At 41.4% G+C, this 13021-nt stretch overlaps 1 protein-coding gene across 2 annotated transcripts in view; it reads right to left on the bottom strand.

The window, feature by feature from the left end:
* KLF8 (Kruppel like factor 8) overlaps positions 1-4608 on the bottom strand; it is a 76298-nt gene extending 71690 nt beyond the window's left edge. Inside the window, exon 1 of one of the 2 annotated variants that reach the window (XM_006096155.3) lies at positions 4046-4608. Coding sequence is in view for 1 of the 2 variants with exons in the window: in XM_006096153.3 (XP_006096215.1) it covers positions 2161-2173 (13 nt within the window). In the remaining variant the exon portion in view is untranslated. Of the gene's footprint in view, positions 1-2160; positions 2227-4045 lie in introns of those variants that run through there. The other variant, XM_006096153.3, reaches the window with a different exon arrangement.
* Between the last annotated feature and the right edge of the window lie 8413 nt (positions 4609-13021).

Raw genomic sequence — 13021 nt, 5'->3', positions numbered from 1 at the left:
GAATAATTTTCACAGTTTCATGATAGAGTAGAACCTTGTGAAGTTTTCTTTAAAAGCTTAAATATTTTTCTAGTGGTAATAAATTTAGTGATTTCTTATTCAAGTGCATTGAAAAGGCTTTTTATATTTAAGTAGTTTCAAATGTGTCCGAAACCTTTTCCAGGTAATTGTATTATACAACAATGGTTAGTATGAAATTAAATTGTATCAGTTGACATGAATTCAGCAATAAGCTTACTAAGTTTTATCTTTAAAGAAACATTCTCTCCAGCCCTGGCCAGTTTGGCTCAGTGGATAGAACGTCGACCTGCAGACTGAAGGGTCCCGGTTTCAATTCCAATCAAGGGCACGCACTTCGGTTGCAGGAGGCAACCAATTGATGTGTTTCTCTCACATCAATATTTCTGTCTTTCCCTCTCTCTAAAAATCAATGGAAGAATATCCTCGGGTGAGGATTAAAAAAAAAGAAAAAGAAACGTTCTATCCAAAGCATAAAAACATAAACCATATTGATATTCTAGAGTAGAATTTTAAGTAAAATAATTGTTGATTACTTATTTTCTTTAAAAGTGACTTTTACTCCCACTTCTGGGAATATATCCTAAGAATCCTGAAACACCAATCAGAAAGAACATATGCACCCCCATGTTCATAGCAGCACTATTTACAATAGCTAAGATCTGGAAACATCCCAAGTGCCTATCAGTAGATGAGTGAATAAAAAAACTGTGGTACATTTACACCATGGAATGCTATGTAGCTGTAAAAAGAAGGATCTCTTACCCTTTGAGACAGCATGGAGGGACCCGGAGATGCTAAGCAAAATAAACCAGTCAGAGAAAGACAAGTATCACATCACATGATCTCAATCATATGTGGAATCTAATGAACAAATAAACTGAAAGACAAAATAGATCCAGAGACATAGAAGCATGGAACAGACTGATGATTCTCAGAGGGAAGGCAGGAGTGAGGGGGTAGGAAGTGATCAACCAAAGAACTTGTATGCATAACCGTAGACATAGACAATAGGGTGGTGAAGGTCTGAAGGGGAGGGGGTCAATGGGGAAACAAAAGGGGGACATCTATAATATTTTAAACAATAAAGATTTAAAAAATGGCTTTTACTCAGTATAAAAGTCAAAATTTTTGTAAGGTCCTATATGATCAGGCCCTCTATGTCCCTCTGACCACATGTCCTACTCAGTAGGATAAAAGCATTTGCCTGCAGACTGAAGGGTCCCGGGTTCAATTCCCTGAACACATCAAGCATTTGCACATTCTCTTTCCTGTGTTTACTACCCCACTCCCTCAGGCATTATGGCTGGCTCCCTCATTTCACTCAGGTATATTTTTAAATACCACCATATAAGAAAAATTTTCTTTAACTGCACTATAGTAAATATATCTCCCCAATCCCAAATGCCTTCTATTCTTTCTCCCACCTTACCCCCACCCAACAAATACCTTTATTGTTTATTGGCTTTCCCCTCCACCAACGCACCCTCATTAGATAAAATTCCCCAGTCTGTGCAGTGATGACACAGAGTAGATTCCTACTAAATATTTGTTCAATGAATTAATTAAAGAACATCATATCACAATGCACATTGTGTTGATACCTTTGTTTATCACAGCTCCTCGTCCTTGAAGGCTGAGAAACAACCAGGAAAGAACTCATACCAAAGTAAATGTACGGGCAAGCTGATCTAGTCTAGGCACGAACAGCCTAGGTCACCAGATACAGGCATTTGAGAAGGGAACTTGAGGGTCAAAATTACTTCTACTTCTACTCTCTACTACAGAGAAAGCACAAAATATCCTTTTTACAATTATCCCCCCGAAACCCTTTTGCCTCCAAATAGATAGAAATTCTCCGCAATCCCAGGAAGCAGAATGAATGACAGCAAACAATTTAAATCGCTCTGGGGAAGTCACTAGAAGTCCTTGGAAAGGATTTCTATTGCTTGCCTGTGAGCCGTTAGTGGGTTCACAACCCTTTCATTGTCCTAGGAAGAAAATAACCATATTTCTGCAATGGTATTTTATGAGAGCTCCGAACTGCCTAGTTTCCCATATCCTACAACTAGAAATTCTCCCAAAGGAAAACAAACCAATATGAACACAAAGGGACAATCCAATGTGAAAATGGAAGCATACCTGTTCCTAACATAGTCCATGCATACCAACTGCAGGAGGCTGGGTACGGCACCAACACATAGTTGCTTCTCCACCCTCCATGCAAGGGTGTGGATAGCAGACTTCAGTGGGTGTGACATGTACAAGTGGTTCTTGGCTCTGCGTCAAGACTGTACGCCCACTGACGAAAGTAAGGAAGAGTGCCAGTTGAATTTATGTTTCCTTTGTTTATAGGAGCCCATAGGCCAGTGACTTTAGGGGGAAATACCTCTAAGTGAGGCTTTCTTTTTTTATCTGAATCCAGTGGACTCAATGATACAGCCGCTCACAATAAGGTCACTTGGCGGTTTGGAAAATCAGTTGAGGAGAGAGGGGATGGAGGAAGGTGCTTTACTTAAATGTTGCCTAGGAACCTAGATCTAACACATGCCCTTGATGGGAGTTGGCACTGGGATGCAATGAAACCCAACACATTAAAGAAGGGAGGAGCTCTGTGACTTGCATTTAATACCAGAGACAGCTGAACTGGTAAATTGCAGAGCACTGGGAGCTGTGGCATTCCATCCACCGAACAGAAACTTTCAGAGTGAAATGCTAGCCCTCAAACCTCAAACAACACGTTTTCATGTCTGTAACCTGTGGGATATCATTAGGCTCCACCCAGTCCTGCCACTCTCCCTAAGCAGAAAGATGAGAGAGACAAACATGGGAGAGATGCCACTGGTCCATCCGAGACCCTTCTAACAAGTCTCCACCACACCAGTTCTTTATTTAACCTCAGAAGGGAGCTGGTGAAGCCCTTCTCCCCAGCACAATCTTCCTGACTGGACATGGACATGGGCAAGGCAGGTCATCCAAGGTGGCCTTAGCTTCCCTATTGAAGCAAACTACCCTTGGCCTTTTGCATGCCATTTAGCCTTGAGTTCTTATCTCTTCCAGCTGCATCTCCCAGCTACCTGAGCTTGGGCGTGTGGCTGCCTGGTACTACAGGAAAAACATAAGCGGGAACCATTGGAACTTTCACGTGATGGATGCTTGGTAAATGTTGGAATCAAATTCAACATACATCTCCATATCCTAAGAAGGAATCTTGGCCACCAGTCTGTTAAGCAAGGAGTCAGTGATATCACTGGACATGGTCTTGACATAGTAATAGACACCGCTCAGCAGTGGGATCAGCCACAGGCAATGAATTTAGCATTCAAGAAATATTTGTAGAATGAATTCTTGTTTTTCAAGTCATCTGCACAGCCATGGCACCTCTTAGGAAACAGAAAATTTTCCATCCACCTAAAACTGCTCAATTGACTGCAGTTAAGTAATGTGCAACTTCAGGGTGCGCATCCTGATAATCAGCTGGATATTAGAACCAAGTGTGGAGGTTGGTATAGGGGAGAAAAAGCTATCCTTCCCATGCAAATAGCCCCAAAACTCAGAGTGTCATAGTAAGGCGAGTCACGGCTGTCCTTCTCGAAATTGAATTTCCAATACAGATTTCCCTCAGTTGAACCAGTGCACTGTCCCTTTAAGAAGCCAGGCAAGATGGAGCCCTCCCAACTCACAGCTAGAGGCTTTAAGCAACCTGATAAGGATGCTGGAGTGTGACAAAAAGAAAGAACTCCTGGAGAGGGTAAGTCGAGGCTCTAATGATCTGAGGGGCAATCGAGGCACCAAACCATACAAACATCCAACTCTGAGCGCGCCTATGTCAGGGGTGGCAGCTCCCCTAGCGCCACCCCTCCTCCCCTTCCCTCCCTTTCTTACCCCACCCTGCTCCACCCTCAGGATCCTCCTTGAAAGAGTCTCCTTCTATAAGGTGGCTCCTTCGCCGCCCAGCGGAGACCCCAGTGAGGGGGGCAAAAGGAAGGGAAAAAAAGGGTAGGTAGGCAAAATGAAAGGGACTTACTTTTGGATTCTGCGCCTCCGGAGGCATCCTCTCCTCCCAGCCTGGGGCCAGGGCCAACGGACGGGGCGGGGCTGGGGTTGAGCTGATGGACTCGGGGTCCTCACTCCCTCGTACTGCAAACCTAGTTCAGTGGCGAGTTAGAGGTAATGGGCACCGACCAGGGCCGGTGTACACTCGATTTTAATGATCTCCAAAGGAGACCAAAGGGTTGGAGAGAGTTGACCGTGGGTGGGAGTGGAGGTGAGCTCTAAAGCCCTCCTTTTCCTCCCTTTCTGACTAGCTTTCCCCGCCCGGCATTAGCGATAATCAGGGGCAATGGTTTTCTTTTTTCTTCCTTTTGGTTTCTCCCAGCTGCCGGTCCCAGACCCCACCCAGCGGCTCCACCCCATCCACTGCTACACATTCTGTCAATCACCAGCCCCTTTAAAGCTGCATCGCACAACTTGGGTTTTCGTCCGTCTTTGGCGGGCAGACAGAATGCCCGGGCGCCTGGCCTTTCCTGCAATTCCTCTGACCTTTCTGCTGAGTTTAGGAAGCCAAGCTTAGTTGCTAGTGGAGGCTCCCCCTCCCCCTCTGCCCCGAAGCTTTCACAGTCCGCTCCACCCAAAGTCCTTCCGGGCCGGCCAGGCCACGCCATACTCTACCCCATCTATTTTCTTTACTTTGTTTCTGGTTTTTAAAAAAAGAAAGAAAAGGAAAAAAAAGTGGCTCCTTTGGCTCCAGATAGCCAAGAAAGTTTGTGCAGCGCCCTCTCTGGCGCCGCCCACTTCCTTACAGTTTCTAGACTGAAGTGGCTACAGCAGATCCCCTGTCTCTGGGGCCTCTTGGTTTGGCCTGACTCGGTATATTCAAAGTCTTCTCTAAATCTCATCTGTGTTAAGTCTCCATATTTCGGACCAGACTAGGGGAAGAGAAGGGGAGGATTCCCAGAAATGTGTTTCATGCCTCTAACTCACCCCAAACAGCAGCCCCCCACCACCCCTCACTGCCTAAGCAGGCAGAGAAGGGCCTTGCAGTGCCCTCCACAATTAGGGGAACTCCAGATGATCCATCAGAAATCATGTGCAATACCATTCTCCATTCCAGTGTACGGTAAAATACCTGGTTGCTCGGGGCAAAAATTCCTGAGCCATCCTCGACTCCGACTCTTCAAGAAATCCTGTTGGCCCTATCTTCAAAATCGGAATCTGACCACTTCTCACCATTTCCGCTACCACCGCCCTGGCCCCGCCACCATTTTTAGATCCAGCCCCTGCCTACCTCTTTGACTTGATTTATAAAAACCTTGTTCACTCTCTATTAGCCACACTGATCTTTTTTCCCCCAATATGCTGATCTGTCTGACCTCAGGGACTTTGCATTCCTTTTATTTCTATCTGGTTCTACCTATGGTGGGCTGCAATGTTGTTTCAATCTCCGGGAAGCTTTCCCTGACCACCCAAATTAAAGTAACTCCCATGGCCCAGGTACTGTCTGTGACCTTATCCCATTTTTTTATCACAGCACTGATCACAATCTAAAACAATCTCATATGTGCCTTTGCTTCTGTGGTAAAGTCTCTCCCGCTAGAGCAGTGGTTCTCCACCTTCCGGCCCTTTAAATACAGTTCCTCATGTTGTGACCCAACCATAAACTTATTTTCGTTGCGACTTCATCACTGTCATGTTGCTACTGTTATGAATCGTCATGTAAATATCTGATATGCAGGATGGTCTTAGGCGACCCCCGTGAAAGGGTCGTTCGACCGCCAAGGGGGTCGCGACCCACAGGTTGAGAACAGCTGCACTAGAGCATAAGCTCAGTAAGAGCAGAGACTTCATCTGTTTGTTCTCTGCTCTAAACTCAGCATATTAAACAATGGCTGCCACATAGTAGGTGCTCAGTTAATATTCGTTGAAAGAATGATGGAAGGTGATATCTTCTATGACATATCTGGGTGTTATCACTTTTTATTAAACATATATATATTAATATATGTTGATTTCAGAGAGGAAGACAGAAGGAGAGAGAGAGAGAAACATCAATGATGAGAGAGAATCATTGATCAGCTACCTCCTATACACCCTACACTGGGGGTCGAGCCCACAACCCAGGCATGTGTCCCGACTGGGAATGGACACTTAACCACTGAGCTACACCAGCTGGGCTGTTTCCACACCTTCTTGCTGTCATACATAGAAGGGTCTGTCCACCACATACTACTCCTAGATGACCTGGCCCCCTCCCAAGAATTCCTCAGTTTGTTTAGGGCGATGGTGGTTCAGTGATACCCTTGGCAACCACTGAGACATGTTAGCAAGCCACCCTGAGGGTCAGCTCAGGTGCTGGGCGTTTCCATCGGTGTGCCACATTTCCTTTGGGGGCTGCCTGTTCTTATATAACCACTGAGCCACACCGTCCAGGCTGGGTGTTATCACTTTAACAAGAATCAAAGCAAAAAAGAAGGCAGCAAAGAGAGACACACCTGTTATGAATCACTCACCCCATCTATTCTCCCTTAGAACATCCATCTGGATACCTAGCCCGTAAGCTGAGCTAGCAATGGTATTTGGAGAAGTGACCCCAGAGCAATGTACTTTTATATTGGCTTTTAGGGTTTGCGGTTTATTGCTAGTGGTTGGCTGAAGTGTCCTTAGCTTTGTCAAGCAGTGCTAGGGAACATAGTTGTTGAGGACCTGGTCATCTGAACTAAGGGCAGCTTTGTCTCTAGATGTGTTTCTTACTTTGGAGTCAGAATATCTGCATATGCTCTCTCATACCTCCAAGGATGCATTAACTAATTTGATTCTCACAACCTCCCTATGAAGTAGGTATTATTATTATCCTCGTTTTACAGGTGAGAAAACAAAAGCCCAAGGAGAGAGAATGACTTGCCAAAAATCACCTCCTTAGGAAATGGTAAAGCTGGGATTTGAACCCAGGTAGTATAGCTCCAGATAGAAACACTTTCCCACTACAGCAGTGATGGCGAACCTATGACACGCGTGTCAGTGACACGCGAACTCATTTTTTTGGTTGATTTTTCTTTGTTAAATGGCATTTAAATATATAAAATAAATATCAAAAATAGAAGTCTTTGTTTTACTATGGTTGCAAATATCAAAAAATTCTATATGTGACACGGCACCAGAGTTAAGTTAGGCTTTTTCAAAATGCTGACACGCCGAGCTCAAAAGGTTCACCATCACTGCACTACAGTGTGTTTTCTAAAGTAAATTGATGTTCGGTCATGACACTGGGAAGAGCAGACACCCCGTTTTGCTGGATGTTATTTGGTTAAAGATGAAGGGAAGCAGCTGTAATTAGGGACATTTGTTACCTAAAGCTAGAAGTGTGGTTTGAGCAATTCTGTAAGCAATGACCTTGATACAAGTCATATGAGGCAGTCACTTCCCTTTCCCAATGGAAGGATCTAGGGCTGTTTAGCCTCAAGAAGAGAAAACTCCGGAGGATAAAAACCCTCTGATTTTAAGTCTATCTGAAGCTGTCATTGATATGTCCTTGATTATTTATCCATTGTGTGTCCTAACTCAGCTGTCTGCCTGATCATAAAACCTACTCAGCTTGGCCAAATTCTCTGGACTTCTGGCCACGGATGACAGATAACTCTTGCTAGGTTGCTACCAATACCTGAGCATGATATCATGGGGATGTTTGAAAGGTACCATGGTTATGTTCTCAGCACAGTGCTGAGCACTGTGGAGCATAGGCAGAGAAAAGTCCCACAGAACTAAAGGTCAGAAATTTCCTGTAACCCACTACTCCCACTTATTTGCTGTGTGACTGTATGTAAGACTGCATGCAAGGGCCTCATATTTCTCATCGTACAGTGAGGTTGAATCAATGGTTACCACAGGCTCCTTCTAGCTCAGACATTCTCTGTTGGTTAGCTTACTGATGTCAGAAAGTTCTTATGACAGGAAAAGGCTTGGAATATTAATAATGCATTCCCTCAATCTTATTCCTATTGATTAGATTTTAGTAGACATCACACAGGATGTAGTAGATTTCTGATTAACAAGAATTTACCTTCTTTGGAAGTGATTTGAAACCATAGGTTGTTCTGTAATGGGCATGTCTGATGTCTGTGATATGTAAACCTTCCCTATTGGTGATAAAAACTAATTCCAGGGGAAGATCCCTGACCCAACTGAGACAGTCAATTTCTCTCTCCCAAGCACATGGCATTTGGAATGGAAACAGTTTGGGGTTACGGGCAATGAGGGGGAGTCACATTAAAGCTGGAGAGAAGATCCATAAATTGCTCTTGAATCCAGTGCTGACCTTTTTCCTGCCCTTTCTGAGTCAACTCTTCCCTTAACTCTGAGATGTCCCACTATATTTTTATTTATCTTTATTGTGGAGAGTATTACAGATGTCCCTCCTTTATCCCCATTGTCCCCTTTCCCCAGTTCCCGCTCAACCCCAGGCCCTCAGCACTATCTTTTCAATAAATTCTCTATTTCCCTAACTTTTTGTTAACTTTTATTACTTAGGCTAGCCAGAGTCTACTTCCTGTTTACTGCTATATAATTGTTACTTGCCTGTCAAAAATTGATATTCAATAATTCTCATAACAGGTATTTTTTTCCAATATGTTTTGATTGATTTTTAGAGAGAGAGGAAGGAAGAAGGAAAGAGAGATAGAAACATCGATGAGAAACATTGATCAGCTGCCTCCTGCACATCCCCTACTGGGGATCTAGCCTGCAACCAGGGCATGTGCCCTGACTGGGAATCAAACCGGGACCTCCTGATTCATAGGTCTACGCTCAACCACTGTGCCACACCGGCCACGCCTGACAGGTATTTATTGAGCCCAACTTTTTGCCAGGCACATAGTGAGTGTATAGCAGTAAATAAGATTTAACAAGCTTTCCCCCATCAAGTCATTGGTTCAGACCTAACCCAAATCCTCACTTTTTTATGCCTCCATTACTTACACGTTATCTTAGAACATAGTTATATAGATGTTATTTTACTAGATTGTAAAAGCTCCTTGGGATTATGTTCTGTGTCTTTTTTATCTTCACATTTCTTGCAGTGACTACAACAGAGCTTTACCCATAATATACACTCCAGGCAAGTTGAAATGAACTCAGTTCTGCAGTACACATGGGACCTGTCAGTCATGTAGCAAACCAGAAAACCTCCCAGATATGAAAAGAGCTGTGATGTAGTGGAAAGAAGACTGGATTTTGAATAAGACTCCCAGTTCCAAGTTTGCCATTCCCCAGCTGTTTTCCTTGAGGCAAGTCACCTAACCTCTCTGAGCTTTAGAAACACAGGAGACAATAATAATACTTTTCTCAAGTTCCTCTGTGCATGCAGTGTAAAAGGGTTCCCTTGTCTCCTTAGTCTCTCCAACACTTGTTATTTCTTTTATGATGGCCATTATGACATCTCATTGTGCTTTTGATTTGCATTTCCCTAATAATTAGTGATGTTGAGCATCCTTTCATGTGCCTGTTGGCCATCTGTATTCAAAAATATGTATGCACATCTGTGTTCATTGCAGCATTTTTTATAATATCCAAGATATGGAAACAACCTAAATGTCCACAGACAGATAAATGGCTAAAGCAGATATGGCAGCCCTGGCTGGGTGGCTCAGTTGGTTGGAGCATCATCTAATACACCAAAAGGTTATGGGTTCCATTCCTGGTCAGGGCAGGTTGTAGGTTTTATCCCCAGCCAGGGTGCGTATGGGAGGCAACCAAAATCTCTCTCTCTCTCTCTCTCTCTCTCTCTCTCTCTCTCTCTCTCTCTCTCTCTCTACCATATATATATACAGTGCAATACTAGTCAGCCATAAAAATGTGAAACCCTACCATGTGTGACAATATGAATGCACCTTTTGTGTATCATGCTATGTGAAATAAATCAGATGGAAAAAGACAAATACTGTATGATTTCTTTCATATTTGCAATACAAAAATATCATTAAGCAAAAACAAACAAAACAAAAGCAAATGAACAAACCACAAAAAAACTCATAGAGGCAGACAACAGATTGGTGGTTATCAGAAGGGAATGTGGGTGAAGGGAGGATGAAACTGGTAAAGAGCATCATTTGTATGTTGACAGATGGAAACTACATTTTTTGGTGGTGAGCATGATGTATTGTATACAGATTTTGAATTAAAATGTTGCACACCTGAAACATGTTATAAACCAATGTTACCTCAATTAAATAATCTATCAATTTGGAACAAAACTAATAGAATTTTTTTATATTGTATACCATTTATTTAGGTAATACAAAATACATCATAATGCAGTATACAATCAATTGGTAGAGTAAGGGTTTAACTTAAAAAAAAAGGCAATAAATAAGAGAAGTGAAATAATGCAGAGACCAGAAAAGCAATTGGCTAAGATCACCTTGATTATTCCTAAGGCATTTGTGAAAGGATGGAACTGGCAGTTATTTTAGAAAATGAGAGTCAAGGATGTTCATCAGAGACCTAAATGAAGTAAAAGAGTGAGCAAGAAAAGATCAGAGGGAAGGTGAAGGAGCAGCAAGTGCAAAAGCAGGAATGAGCTTGGAGCGCAAGGTCCTGCAAGAAAACCAGACTGACTACGGTTTGAGCACGGGGAGCAGTGGCAAGAGACACAGTGAGAGAGGAAAGTGGAAGCAGAGCACACAGGACCCTCTCATCCATCAAAAGAGAGAAGTATATTCTAAATTGTGATGTAAGCCCATCGAAGGATTTTGAGCAAGAGAGTAGCATGATTATTTATTTCCTTTTCTTCTATCATGTGTAAAACTAATAGAATTGAAGGAAGAAATAGACACATCCACAACATCCCCTCTCAGAAACTGATAGAACTTGTAAGCAGAAAATCAGGAAGGATATACAAGAACTGAACTTCATGATCAACCAGCATGATTATACTTAGTTGACATATATAGAACATTCCACACAACAACAGCAAAGTAAATATTTTCTTCAATTATCCACAGAATCTTTACCAAAAGAGACCATATTATGGGCCATAAAACAAACCTCAACAAATTTAAAAGAATTAAATCATACGGAATGTGGTCTGTGAACAAAATAAAATCAAACTAGAAATCAATAACTGAAAGATAATGGAAAAGTCTGTAGACATATGGAAATTAAATAAAACAAATTTATAATCAATGAATCAAAGAGGTGTTTTCTAAGGAATTAAAATGCAGAGAAATAAATGAAATAAAAATATAGCATATTGAAATATGTCAGCCCTGAGAGAATTTTATAGCACTAAATGCTTACATTGCAAATGAAGAAATGTCTCAAGTAAAAAAAATCAACTTCCTAATTCAGACACTATAAAACAACAAAATAAACCCAAAGCAAATAGAGAGAAGGAAATAAAGACAATCAGGGCAGAAATCAATGAAATTGTTGTAGGAAAACATACAAAATATACAAAATGAAACCTTTAAAGCTGCTTCAATGAAAACAAAACAAAATTGATAAGCCCATAGAAAAGACTAATAAAAGTTAAAAGAGGGAAGACATAAATTCCCACCCAATTAGAAATGAAATGGGAAATAATACTGTAGATCCTGCAGCCATTAAAAGGATGATAAGAGGATACCATAAACCACTTTATGCTCATATATTTGACAACTTAGAAAAAAGTGAACACTTCCTATCAGAAGGGAAACAAAGAAAACAATCCCATTTACAATTGTTCCAAAAAATAAAATAAAATACCTAGGAATAAATTTATCCAAGGAGGTAAAAGACCTGTACTAAGAAAATTATAAGGTACTAAAGAAAGAAATCAAAGGAGATACAAATAAATGGAGCATATACCGTGTTCACGGATAGGAAGAATTAACATTAAAATGTCCATACTACCCAAAGCAATCTATAGATTCAATGCAATTCAATGCAATCCCTGTCAAAACAGTGGAGTATTTCACAAAACTAGAACAAATAATCCAAAAAATGTATATGGAACCATACACACACACACACACAACAACAACAACAACAACAACAAATAGCCCTCAGCAATATTGAGAAAGAAGGACAAAGTTGGAGGTATCACACTATCTGATATCAAGGCCATAGTAATCAAAACAGCATGTTACTGGCATAAAAACAGAGATATAAATCAATGGAACAGAATATAAAACCCAGAAATAAATCCATGTCTAGATGGTCAATTAATATTTGACAAAGCAGGCAAGAACATGGAGTCTATTTAATAAATGGTGCTGAGAAAATTGGACAGGAACATGCAAAAATATGAAACTAGACCACCTTCTTACAGCATATACAAGAATAAACTCAAACTGCATTAAAAACTTAAATGTGAGACTCTAAACCACAAAATCCCATGAAGGAAACTTAGGCAGTAAAATCTCTGACATGTCTCTTAGCAATATTTTTCCTGCTATATCTCCTCAGGCAAGGGAACAAAAGAAAAAATAAACAAATGGGATTACATCAAACTAAAAACTTTTTGCAGAGCAAAAGGAACCATCAACAAAATGAAGAGACAACCTACTAAACGAAAGAACAGATAATGCCAATGATGCATCTGATAAGGGCTCAATATCCAAAATTTATAAAGAACTCAAACTACTCAACACACACACACAAATCTAATTGAAAAATGGTTAGAAGACCTGTTTAGACATCTCCAGACACTTTTCCAAAGAGGGCATACAAAGGGTCAATAGACATGAAAAGATGCTCAATGTCACTGTCAGATAAACGCAAATTAAAACCTCAATGAGATATCATCTCACACCTGTCAGAATGCTTATCACCAATAAATCAACAAAAAAACAAGTGTTGTGGATGTGGAGAAAAGGGGACCCTCATGCACTGCTGGTGAGAATGCAGACTGGTGCAGCCACAATGGAAAACAGTACGGAGTTTCCTCAAATAATTAAAAATGGAACTGTCTTGTGAACCAGCGATTCCAATTCTGGGGAGTTAGCTGAAGAAAACTAAAACACTAATTAGA

Source organism: Myotis lucifugus, unplaced genomic scaffold (genome assembly GCF_000147115.1).
Source record: "Myotis lucifugus unplaced genomic scaffold, Myoluc2.0 scaffold_169, whole genome shotgun sequence".
NCBI lineage: Eukaryota > Metazoa > Chordata > Mammalia > Chiroptera > Vespertilionidae > Myotis > Myotis lucifugus.
Note: the sequence above shows the minus strand (reverse complement) of the source record. Positions and strands in the feature narration are given on the sequence as shown.